Source organism: Leucopleurus acutus (assembly GCF_964270905.1).
Source record: "Leucopleurus acutus genome assembly, chromosome: 8".
Lineage (NCBI taxonomy): Eukaryota > Metazoa > Chordata > Mammalia > Artiodactyla > Delphinidae > Leucopleurus > Leucopleurus acutus.
The window spans coordinates 40,727,969-40,741,666 of NC_139151.1; the positions used below are offsets into that span (position 1 = coordinate 40,727,969).

Consider the following 13,698-nt stretch of genomic DNA (forward strand, 5'->3'; position numbering starts at 1 on the left):
ACCACCTTCCTCCCGGCTTGCTCCTCTCGAAACACACTGGCCTTTTTTTTGTTCCTTGAAAATACTAAGCATGTTCCTGCCCCAGAACCTTTGCTTTTGCTGTCTCCTCTGCCTGGAATGCCATTCCCCAGGCCATATTGAATATATATATGAATTATATATTTTCATATATATTTCATATATATATTCATATATATGAATACATATGAAGAGAATCCTCACTTTCTGTAGGTCTTTCTTCAGATGTCACCTTATCAGATGTACTTTGTAACTCTCTACTGCCATAACCTGATTAATTTTCCTTCAAAGCAGTCACTACCATCCCTCTGACAGAATATACCCTCATTTATCTGTTAAAATCTGTCCCCCCACTGCACTGTAAGCTCCATGAATCCCTGATGGTATGGTAGAGCCAGTGTCAGCTCTGAACTGCCAACCTGCAGAAAAATAAAAACCCTAATCTGTTTGGGTATTGTGTTATGAGACTCTGGGTCCTTTATAAAATTTGTGCTCAACAGGCCTTTTCTGAGAATGCACCATCAGAGAGATGGGGCGCTGTCTCACTCCTGCCAGGCCATGGTGGAATCCACGTTCTTGACTAAGCATCTGTTGCTACTTGGGAGAAGGGATTCTTCATTACTGCTGGGTGGCCAGGGGAGGGGTTCAGGCTCCCCACTAGTCCTTTGCCAATACCACCATGGCTGAGAGGGGCAGGGGTGTCCTCATGGCCCCCATGGACGCTGTGGGAAGTGGGTGGCCTCGTTATCATTCACTGCTCAAAGTGTCTGTTTTTCTTTGCCATCGTAAGTATGTATGTATCTCCCTGAGACTGTCTGTGATCTGAGGCAAGATTTGGGTATTCCAGGGTCCCTGGGCCACAGCACCAAATGTGCCTCATATCCCACTTCAGTTTCTTATATGAATGGTACAGACTTCACCTGTACTCTGACCAGCTGTCCTTCATGAGTCAGCTGTTTTGCTGATCCACCCATTTTTTTCCTATTCTTGAACTTTTTAAAAGTATTTTCATAATTTGAAAATAAGATTATCACAAGATATTTGCATTTCTGCTTTTCTCCTTTCTAGAGAAAATCTGGAAGCCATTTCACTGCATGATCCTATAGTGCACCTGGCTCTGTTATGCTCTTTTTGTACATAGCTTTTACATGAGCTACGGTCCAGTGAAACTGCTTTTTCCGCCGCAGGGGAGAGAACTAACGAGCTCCTCCTGTTTCTATCATTTTCATGTTTCAACACCTCTCTGTTTCACCAATGCTCTGACAAGAGGCTTGCAACTGCTCCAAGTGGTTCCAAGGTGCCAGACCATGGAGCATCTGCAATGTCAGGTCAGGGTGAGTGTGCCTGGATCCTGATGTACATGCCTAGGTTTACACATATCATGGCTTATTTCTTTTTCATTTTTTAAAAAATGTAACTTGTAACTAATACAACCAACCTTTTGTAAACATTGTCCTGTAAAAATTACGTGCAAATTTATCCTACACAGAGGTAAACTTTAATCGTTGCCTTAACTTAATAGCGGCTTAATGAGTCTTTCAAAGGAATCTTTCTCTTCCCTTCTTTCTTCCCTCACTCCCTCCTCCCCTCTATCTCACTCCCTCCCCTTTCTTCCTAAGTGTCTTTCCCTCCTTTCAAAGTCACTCAGTGAATTCCTACAACCACTTAGCATTGTGCTAACACTTCAGGGTCTAACTTCAAAGTCTGAGATATCAGAATTCTACCCTAGGTCCACTTCACTTTGCTTCTTCAGAGAAACAAGAAACTAGAACTTGTTAAATTTGATTACTCGGGAGAGGAATATGTGTATTTTGTGGGGGATGAATTATGAGGGAGGGAGAATAATGGGGTATAGTCTGGGCCACTCAGATACGAGAATCAATCAAATTAAAAATAATTTTCAATGTGCAAAAATAATACATGACAATTTATTAAACTACAAATATATATTGACTTATATTAGAATTATTTACAAATTATAATTAAAACTGTATTTAACTCATAAGAAACAGGTAAATAAAGTTGTGATTATGAATAGGCCTCAGAGGGAAAGGACACTCTAAAGGTTAAGAAAGTTGTGTACTTGGGGTCTTTTGTCTTTCCATAAAAATTGTGAATTTTTTTCTTTTTTTTTTTGCGGTACGTGAACTCTCACTGTTGTGGCCTCTCCCATTCTGGACGCGCAGGCTCAGCGGTCATGGCTCACAGGCCTAGCTGCCCCACGGCATGTGGGATCTTCCTGGACCGGGGCACAAACCCGTGTCCCCTGCATCAGCAGGCGGACTCTCAACCACTGCGCCACCAGGAAAGCCCAAATTGTGAAATTTTTGTTCTAGTTCTGTGAAAAATGCCAGTGGTAATTTGATAGGATTGCACTGAATCCGTAGATTGCTTTGGGTAGTAGAGTCATTTTCACAATGTTGATTCTTCCAATCCAAGAACATGGTATATCTCTCCATCTATTTGTATCATCTTTAATTTCTTTCATTAGTGTCTTATAATTTTCTGAATACAGGTCTTTTGTCTCCTTAGGTAGGTTTATTCCTAGGTATTTTATTCTTTTTGTTGCAATGGTAAAAGGGAGTGTTTTCTTGATTTCACTTTCAGATTTTTCATCATTAGTGTATAGGAATGCAAGAGATTTCTGTGCATTAATTTTGTATCCTGCTACTTTAACTAATTCATTGATTAGCTCTAGTAGTTTTCTGGTAGCACCTTTAGGATTCTCTATGTATAGTACCATGTCATCTGCAAACAGTGACAGCTTTACTTCTTCTTTTACGATTTGGATTCCTTTTATTTCTTTTTCTTCTCTGACTGCTGTGGCTAAAACTTCCGAAACTATGTTGAATAATAGTGGTGTGAGTGGGCAGCCTTGTCTTGTTCCTGATCTTAGTGGAAATGGTTTCAGTTTTTCACCATTGAGGACTATGTTGGCTGTGGGTTTGTCATATATGGCCTTTATTATGTTTAGGAAAGTTCCCTCTATGCCTAGTTTCTGGAGGGTTTTTATCATAAATGGGTGTTGAATTTTGTCGAAAGCTTTCTCTGCATCTATTGAGATGATCATATGGTTTTTCTCCTTCAATTTGTTAATATGGTGTATCACACTGATTGATTTGCGTATATTGAAGAATCCTTGCATTCCTGGGATAAACCCCACTTGATCATGGTGTACGATCCTTTTAATGTGCTGTTGGATTCTGGAGGAATCAGGCTCCTAGACTACAGATTGTACTACAAAGCTACAGTAATCAAGACAATACGGTACTGGCACAAAAACATAAATATAGATCAATGGAACAGGATAGAAAGCCCAGAGATAAACCCATGCACATATGGTCACCTTATCTTTGATAAAGGAGGCAAGAATATACAATGGAGAAAAGACAGCCTCTTCAGTAAGTGGTGCTGGGAAAACTGGACAGGTACATGTGAAAGAATGAAATTAGAACATTCCCTAACACCATACACAAACATAAACTCAAAGTGGATTAAAGACCTAAATGTAAGGCCAGACACTATAAAACTCTTAGAGGAGAACATAGGCAGAACACTCTATGACATAAATCACAGCAAGATCCTTTTTGACTCACCTCCTAGAGAAATGGAAGTAAAAGCAAAAATAAACAAAAGGGACCTAATGAAACTTAAAAAAAATTTGCACAGCAAAGGAAACCATAAACAAGATGAAAAGACAACCCTCAGAATGGGAGAAAATATTTGCAAATGAAGCAACTGACAAAAGATTAATCTCCAAAATTTACAAGCAGCTCACGCAGCTCAATATCGAAAAAACAAACAACCCAATCCAAAAATGGGCAGAAGACCTAAATAGACATTTCACTAGAGAAGATATACAGATTGCCAACAAACACATGAAAGGATGCTCAACATCACTAATCATTAGAGAAATGCAAATCAAAACTACAATGCGATATCATCTCACACCGGTCAGAATGGCCATCATCAAAAATCTACAAACAGGGCTTCCCTGGTGGCGCAGTGGTTAAGAGTCCACCTGCAGATGCAGGGGACACGGGTTCGTGCCCCGGTCTGGGAAGATGCCACATGCCACGGAGCGGCTAAGCCCGTGAGCCATGGCCGCTGAGCCTGCGCATCCAGAGCCTGTGCTCTGCAACAGGAGAGGCCACAACAGTGAGAGGCCTGCTTACCGCAAAAAAAAAAAAAAAAAAAAAAAAAATCTACAAACAATAAATGCTGGAGAGGGTGTGGAGAAAAGGGAACCCTCTTGCACTGTTGGTAGGAATGTAAACTGATACAGCCACTATGGAGAACAGCATGGAGGTTCCTTAAAAAACTAAAAATAGAACTACCATACGACCCAGCAATTCCACTACTTGGTATATACCCTGAGAAAACCATAATTCAAAAAGTCATGTACCCCAATGTTCATTGCAGCTCTATTTACAATAGCCAGGACATGGAAGCAACCCAAGTGTCCATCGACAGATGAATAGAAAAAGAAGATGTGGAACATATATACAATGGAATACTATTCAACCATAAAAAGGAACGAAATTGAGTTATTTGTAGTGAGGTGGATGGACCTAGAGTCTGTCATACAGAGTGAAATAAGTCAGAAAGAGAAAAACAAATACCGTATGCTAACATATATACATGGAATCTAAATAAATAAATGGTCATGAAGAACCTAGGGGCAAGATGGGAATAAAGACGCAGACCTACTAGAAAACGGACTTGCGGACACAGGGAGGGGGAAGGGTAAGCTGGGACAAAGTGAGAGAGTGGTAGTGTATATATGGACATATACACACTATCAAATGTAAAATAGATAGCTAGTGGGAAGCAGTCGCATAGCACAAGGAGATCAGCTTGGTGCTTTGTGACCAGCTAGAAGGGTGGGATAGGGAGGTTGGAGGGAGGGAGATGCAAGAGGGAAGAGATATGGGGATATATGTATATATATATAACTGATTCACTTTGTTATAAAGCAGAAACTAACACACCATTGTAAAGTAATTATACAGCAATAAAAACGTTAAAAAAAAAAAGAAAGTTGTATACATAGAAGAGTACTCCTTTAAAGGAGTTTTCTGAATTCAGATGTGAGAATGTGCTTTAATATTCATCTGCCTTGGTCTTTGAAAATATGACTTTCACAGCAGATAAAAACATTTTGGTAGATCATGTAGCAGTACCTAGATTTTAGGAAGGATTTTACAAGATTCTATGAATGAGATCAATGACTCAGATATAAGTCACAGAATAAAGAGTAAATGATTCAGTAGAGAAAATGAGACTTTTGGTTGAAGGTGGATGAACATACAAATTTTGCTCCCTTCCCAAATCCTACTAAAATAAAGCAAAGGAATATTTTTAACCTACAAGGTTAAACTTACAGGACAAAAAAAATGGGAGCTGGTATTGGAAAAAGCCAAGAAGCAACCCACTAGATATTTCTGGAAGTAGGAGGTGAACGCTGGCTGCCCAACTTATACCCTGTAAGCAGGAGGATTTCGAATCACGTTCTCTGGAAACTGATCAGCCTGAGACAAAGGAAAGAGACTACCCTGATAATCAGACAGTGAAGACCACTATTAACAAGCCCTACCCCTGTACACTGGATCTTCCCATCAGCTTCCAATGCCATTACTCTTAAATAGGAGCAAGAAGTCAGAGATCACAGACATCTGAGGAAAGCAGTTCACACAGCGAGGTCAAACACACACAGAAAGACATTGTTTGAAGAAAATTATGCAGAAAGAAGAAAACGTCAAAAAATTTATGATTAAGATACTAGAGGTATTAGCGCCAGGAAAAAACACGAAAAACAAAACATGCAGGAAAGGAAGAGTAATCACAGTATACTATATGGCTCAGAGGTGAAGAGTATTTATAAAGGTAGAGGTATTTATAAAGTCATAACAAGGCAAACAGAATATTGATCCAACCAAAATTATAGTGTATTGAGAGAACGGAGGAATGGTGTGTGTGTGTGTGTGTGTGTGTGTGTGTGTGTGTGTGTGTGTGTGTAGCAGGGATGACGAGGTGACCAAACTGAAAAATCAAGAAGTAGCAATGTAAGCATGTTCTTTAGAGATATGGAGATAAATATCAAAGGATTAGCCAAAAGAAATGAAAGTGGTTGCCTTTCGGGAGTGGAAAACTGGAGCAGGAATAGGAGATTGCTGTTTTTTGGTAACAGTGACAAAGAACCAAATGACTTTTTAAATTACATACATGAGTAACTAAGTAAGGAAAATCTGGATAAATATTGTTTTTCAGTTAGAAAAGATATATTAAAGAAAAAAATCTATCATATGTGCATCCACTTATATTGTACAAGGAAAATGACATTTTTCAAAACATCACTCCAGAATTCAGAAATTTTGGGACTCTGTGTTTTATTGACCTTAGCATTGCTCAGTGCATTTGTGGAATTCCTATTTAGAAATGACCTTCAGAGATAAGTTTATTAAACATAAGCTTTAATAATCTTAAATATATTAGACTGCACAGCACATTGGATGGTGGTTATACTGAGCCCTTAGGGAGCTGTAGCTGCACTGTAGTTGGTGGAATGATTTCTCTGGAAATGTAATTGATTTCTCTTCTAGAGTAGCAGAGGCTGGGAGAAAGGCAGCGCAGTGGAGTAATTGTTGGGGTTTGGAAAGAGGCACAAATTGAAGGATGTGGAGAAATATACCGGAGCCACACCCGCAGAATGACTGACTGTAAAGGAGTTAATATAAGAAGCAAGAGATAATTTCAAACACTTCTTATTCATATTTTTAATGAGTCAAAGGGTGTATTGCATTGATAAAGAAAAGCAATTTACTATGTAAAAGGAACAATGAAATAAACATATAAAAAAGAAGTACTGGAAATAAAAACATGGTTGTCAATACTAAAGATCTCAAGAGAAGCAATAAAAAACCAGAATGTAATCATTGCTGAAATAAAAATGACAAAATGCAAGGAATTCCTCCAGAACACAGAACAAAAAAGACAATGATGGAAATTATGAGAAAAAAAGAAAAAGATGTAGGCATTCTAGTAGATTGAAACAAGATGGTGGAAAATTACTAATCAAAGGAATAGAAGAAAATTTCACTGAGCTGAAGAGATTTGAATCTTCAGTAATAAAAGTGTTCACCAAATGCTGTGAAGGATTATTGAGAAAGGATCTATACCTAGAAAGTTATCTTGGTAAATTTGTAAATTTCAAGGATAAAAAGAAATCCCATAAGCCTCCAGATATGAAAAAAAAAAAAAAAAAAGAAAGGGATAACAAAACCTGGAGGAGAGAATGAGACTGGCATTGGACTTTCCATCTTCAACACTACACTTCAAGACCATGGGAGTAATGACTGTTACAGAGTTCCTGTGTAAGGGTAAAAATAAGACATTTGGACATGAAAAAAGTTAAGAAGTACACTACCTATGTTCATTTTTATGAAAAGATTACCTAAGGCAGTACTTCAGTCAAATTAAAAATGAATTTTAAATAAATTAAATTAAGAACAGGGAAAATTTTATATAATAGTAATAAGCGATGCAATAAAATTTACAGCTGTTAAAGAGAATTCTTAAAAGAGGAATAAAATAGATAACATTATCCTATATATAATCATTTATATATAAATTAATAGAAATCAGGACTAGAAATCCAGATTATTTCTTGGAGGTGAAGTAAGGGAATGCGGAAGCAAAAACAGTACTAAAGGTGAAGTCTTACATAGGATTGAGGGAGGTCAAAGTTACACTAAAAATTCGGGAAGCCAGACTAGAAATCCAATTTTAAATATTTGTTGGGCTTCCCTGGTGGCGCAGTGGTTGAGGGTCCGCCTGCCAATGCAGGGGATGCGGGTTCGTGCCCCGGTCCAGGAAGATCCCACATGCCGCGGATCGGCTGGTCCTGTGAGCCATGGCCGCTGGGCCTGTGCGTCCGGAGCCTGTGCTCCGCAGTGGGTGAGGCCACAACAGTGAGAGGCCCGCGTACCGCAAAAAAAAAAAAAAATTTGTAAAAAATGTAAATTAAAAACTTATAAAATAGGATGTAGAACTTCTAAGCAAAAAAGAAAACTAGATAAGACTAGCAAATGCTGGCAAAGCAAAAAGGGTCAAATGTTAATATATTAATGATCATAAAATCCTCTTTTTAGTGGCAAAGACATTCCAATTGAGGTATATATATACATTAATCTAACCATATGCTACTTATAAGAGACACAATATGATATTAAAAAAATATTGCAAACAAGGGTATGAGAGAATAGAAAATATGTATTGGTCTCTGCCCCCGGTTCTTGGCACAAAGTTCCTAAAACCCTTGTAATTTCCTAAGTGATAAGAACTCTAGGGGCATCTCTTGCTCTAATATTGGTCTTAGACCTTGGTTCCTGAAATCTTAGTAATTTCCTGGGTGATAGGAGTGTCTTTTGTTCTAATGAGGCAACTTTGGGCAGGTTCCTAGATGACTCCTGGATGAGGGCTGGTCACCAGAAAGACCAAGTCATGATTAGAAACTTGGAATTTTCAGCCCCGCCTCTCCCCCCTCCATTCCCTTGTGTAGGGAGATGGTCTGAAAATGGAGTTAGTGATCCATCATGCCTACGTGATGAGGCCTCCATAAAAATCCCCAAAGTATGGGGTTTGGAGAGCTTCTGGGTTGGTGACCAGGTGGAGGTGCTGGGAGAGTGGCATGCCGCTTCCCATATACCTTGCACTATGCATCCTTTCCATCTAGATGCTCATCTGTATCCTTTAACAAGCTGGATGAAAGTAAGAGTTTAAAGGTAAGAGTTTCCCCTAGTCTGTGAGCTACTCTAGCAAATTAATCAAATCCAAGGAGGGGCTGTTGGAACCTCTGATCTGTAACTGGTTGGTCAGAAGCACAGGTGACAACCTGGGCTTGCAACTGGAGCTGAAGAGGGTGGCGAGCAGTCTTGTGGGACTAAGCCCTCAACCTGTGGGATCTGGTGCTGTCTCTAGGTAGACAGTGTCAGAACTGAGTTGAATTGCAGGACACCCCGCTGGTGTCCAGAGAATTGCTTGGTGGGGGAAAAAACCTCCACACATTTGGTGACCAGAAGTGAAGTGTTCTCTGTGAAGGTAAAGGAGACACACAGGGAAGAAAGACACAGTAGGGAAGAAATGGGTTTTTCCCTACAAAGGAATGAGAAGACTGAATTTTTTCCTTTATAAAAGGGATGAAGAAGGCTATTACAGACTAATGCAAATTAAGAAGAAAGCAGAGATGGCAATATCAATATCAGGCAAAGTAGAATTCAAATAAAAATCACTCACTTATACTTGTGAGACATTCTATGAAGCTAAACCATATAATATACCATGAAGATATAACATCCATGAACCTCGATATATTGAGCAACAGAACACTGGACATATAAAATTAAAACTGCCTGAAATAAAAGAAGAATTGGATAAAAATTACAATTATAGTAAAGATCTGTCTTAAAATGTGACAGATCAAATAGACAAAAAGGTAATAATGGATTTGAAAAGCATAATTTAAACATAATAGTAATAACAGTTAAACAGTTTGGCTATATATGTATAACTTTTTAACCTTTTTTCTTAAGCAAAAGAGAATATACATTTGTTTTCAATGCCTAAAGGACATTAATAAAAGTTGATCATGTAACAAATCATAAGAATAATCTTAATGAAACTGAACTATCATATAGGTCATATTCTATGACCATGGATGTAGGTGGATTAGAAAGTAATAATAAAAAGATAATTAAACCCCGCCCCCAGAAGTTACATCTCCCAAATATCTCTTGAGTCAAAGAGGAAATCAAAGCTGAAATAATAGACAATTTAGAAAATGAGAGTGGGAACACTAATTCTACGGCCTGCAGCAAAGTTGAGCCCAAGAGGAACTTTAGCTTTAAATGCTTGTATTATTTAAAGAAATCATGAAATCCAGAAATCATGAAAATAACTGAATCATATTTTTCAACTCAAAAATCAGAACAGGATAAGTAAAATAAAACATAAAAGGACAAAGAGCAGTAATTCATGAATAAAACAAAGTAAAATGTAGACATGGTTCTCTTAAAAAGTCCAATAAAAGTAGATTATTTATTCATTCTATAGTTATTTATGTTCTGGGCATACACCCTGAAAACAAAAAGGACAAACTTGTCTGATTCACTTTGTTGTACAACAGAAACTAGCACAGCATTGTGAAGCAGTTATACTCCAATAAAGATGTATAAAAAACAACAACAAAATACCCCCATGACAAAAATAAATAAATAAATGTTTCATTTAGAAGTTTAGGTTGATAATTATGGCACAAACACCTATAATTGGGAGAAATCTTGGATAAATAAAAATCAAACCCTGTTATAACCTAGATGTCAGAGAATCATGACTCACCCACATCATAAATGTTCTGTGTAAAAGGTCCCACCTCAGGCCTTTGTGTTTTCTGTTCTTCGTGTCTGGAACCGTCTTCTCCCAGACATAAGCTCTGCTCAAATGCTGCCTTACCAGGAATCTCTGTTTGACCACCCCATTTTCATCCTCAGCCTGCTTTATTCTTCTTCATATCACATATGAAACATGTTGATATCTCCTACTGTCTCTCTCACTAATGTAAAAATCCCTTGGAGGAGCGGGCTCTAGTGTGTTCACTGCTGTCTTCCTGGTGCTTAGACCAATGAATGGCTCATTGTAGACTTTAGATAAATGAAATCTTCGTCAAATGAAGGTTGCTCCACAAGTCATTACTGTGTATATAGGTGACATAGTTTGATAAGCATATAACAAATCCGTGATGAGTGAGGTTTTATCATCTTCATGATCTAAATTTTTACGTATTTCTCAATAGTGCATGGGACAGAGGCAAAGCCAACCCAGCTCTCCATTCTTTGGAGACCAAGGTCGACAAGGTCTGGTCGCATGTCTGCTGTTGTAAGTGGTGGCTTTCTCATGGAAACCTCCAGTAATTCTCATTCACTTCTGGTTTGTAATTACATTGTACCCAAATGAGCTCTATGGCTCCCTACTAAATACTAAGTTCTTTAAGGTTTGTTCCTTAACGGTCTTTGTATGAGTCAGAGAGCTTAGTGTTGTGCCTGGCATACATTCAGTCCTCCATACTTTTTTCCAAAAGAATGAAGAGAAACAGCAGTCTCCATGCCTCAGATTTGCAGGAGTGAAGTGATATCTGGTACCCAACCTTAGCTTCAAGACCTTCAATCTGCATCATAGCCCTTAGTGCCATCTTCACACCAGGGACTTACCACCTGCTCAATTCAGAACCCTATCCTGGCTCTGCTATGGGTTCCAGGCAGGATGCTCCCCACATCTTTTTGCCATCCATTTCTAATGTAGCAAAATGCTGGGACTGGAGCCAGGCATATCTGCTGAATTCGAAGCCTACCTTCTCCAGAAACCAGCTGTGTATTCCGGGCCCAGTTCCTGCTTTATTTCTCTTTCTTTCTACCTTTCTGAACTCAGTGTGACAGAGGCTGCTAGTTATTCACCAATATCCATTCTTTTTCCTTTTATTATAGTACCTCTAAGCTTTAACTGGCCATATGGCTGCCCAGTTAGAGACTACATTTCTCAGCCTTCCTTGCAGCTAGCTCTTGCCCTGGGGCTAAGTTCGGGCCAACGTGGAGTGAACAGAAGCAAGGCTTGTCACTTCCAGGTCATACTCCTAAGAGGAACCGGTCTTACTCTCTCCTCTTGCCCTTCCCCCTTCCCTCTGGCAGGAGCACAGTCATGACGGTGGGAGCTAAAGCAATCACTTCAGGCCCAGAGCTGGAAATCATGTAGTGAGAATGGCGGAGCTGCCCTACCAGCCCTGGTCTGCTCATCTCTGGTCTTGTGGACGAAACAGAAATACACTTCAATCTTTTCTAAACCTCTGTATTTGGGGGTCTCTTTGTCACAAGAGCTAAGACTATACTCTAACTAATATGCTCCATTTTGTTAGTTGTAAAATGAGAATGATACCTAGCAGGTAAAATGAGAATGATACCTAGCAGGTAAAATGAGAATGATACCTAGCAGGGCTGTTCTAAGGAGGAGTATGCAGTAGAAGTTTAAGAATTGTGCAGCTTTTAGCCTGATGTCAAAGTCACAGTCTGAGCAGAATAACTGAAAGTAAGATATCTGGAGTGTTTGACTAGTGCCAAAGCGAGTCACAGTCAAGATCAGGCACTACAGTATCACCCCTATTCCCAATCCCTCTCCCGCTTTCTCCACTCCCTCTCAACTCCCTAAGTTCTAGGGTCAGCCAGTGGCCAGTTGGCTAATGAAACAGTAGGAAGAGAAACCTTTATGGTGCTGGTGGCAGGGCAGGACAGACATCTGTCAAAAAGAATTTAATTTTTTACACTGGCAAATGCCATACAAACTCTATTCCTTATCTCTTCCTGAAACGTTTGGTAAAATATCCAGTTCTTGCTGCAGTTTTGAGGAGCTAAATCTGTGTTGAGGCTATGTTTACGTTTTGAGTTCAGCCTTAAGGGCAAGCACTGGAGGGATGCTTGGACACTCAATGCAGCAGGAAAGGAGCAAGCTGGCCAGGAGCTGCTGCACTGTGGAAACCCAAGAGCACATGAGGCCTATGTGGGCATCCATCACCCTAGAAAACCGGAAAATTTCACTAAAAGTTGGAAAATGGTGATTTTTGACTACAGATCCATAGTTAAAACTGGAAAGACTCAAACTATAGATTCTTAATTAAAGTCACTTGAGTTTCTCCCAACCTCCTCACCAAAAATAACTGGTACATCCTCTATTAATACTAAATTTCAAAATTTACATATCATCAGGGAGATTTTGGCATAATTAAGTACCAACGTAATTAAAAAGCAATGTCTCAGCACTTACTCCACTGTATTATGGGCTTGGTTCTCCATGTCAAGAAACTGCTGCATCTGGTTTGTATTTCTTGATTTTTAATCTGTGAGGAGGAAAAAAATGATCTAGATTCCTAAAATGCTTACATTTATTAACCTATAAAACAAGAAAATTTTGCTACTGGCAAACCATGCTGTTATATGAGTTTTTCTGAGTGTAGTACTCTTGGTTCCACAAAACGTAGAAACTTGCATGTGTGTGTGTGCCCCATGCATTTACTGGCTTAGTGATGAGTTGAAATAGATGCTACTGACTGAAGTGAACATTCATTCACTATCTAATGAACAACAGCTTGGTGCCAGGTACTTTGCAAAGTGCCAACACATGAGATGAGTAAAACAGAATTCCTACTCTAGACGGGTCCCAGCTGAAGGGACTCAAGCTTTCCTTCCTGGTGGTTCCCCTAAAGGTCTGCCTTTATTTGAGTAGATTCTTTCTTTGGTCCTGTCTGGATTTAGTTAGAATGAATATACCACGAGATTTAGGACAAAAAACGTAAAATTGCCTAAAAATAGAAATCTTGACAATTCCTCAGTGGCTCTGTGGGCACCTGCTCACCCTTTTGACAAAATAGGGATGTTAGTACTTCCTAAAGTAAAAAAAAAAATGGTTTTCCCTGCAACGTAGTTTTAATTAAAAAGAAAAAAATCTATGAGGATAAATGGACAAATATTGAAAAGAACTTGACTCCTCTGAATAAAAGTTAAACAGCATTCAAGATGGTAGAAAGAGGAGGAAGACAGGCGGGCTCAAGTCCCTCTCAAATCAAAGGGATTAAAGAGAGAC

At 39.0% G+C, this 13,698-nt stretch overlaps 1 protein-coding gene across 1 annotated transcript in view; it reads right to left on the minus strand.

Moving 5' to 3' along the window:
- Positions 1-12,911, minus strand: part of DEUP1 (deuterosome assembly protein 1) — a gene marked incomplete at both ends in the record, with an annotated part of 108,107 nt that extends 95,196 nt beyond the window's left edge. The window contains one exon of the mRNA XM_082844060.1: positions 12,883-12,911. Within this exon, the coding sequence (XP_082700186.1) occupies positions 12,883-12,911 (29 nt within the window). The remainder of the gene's footprint in view (positions 1-12,882) is intronic.
- Between the last annotated feature and the right edge of the window lie 787 nt (positions 12,912-13,698).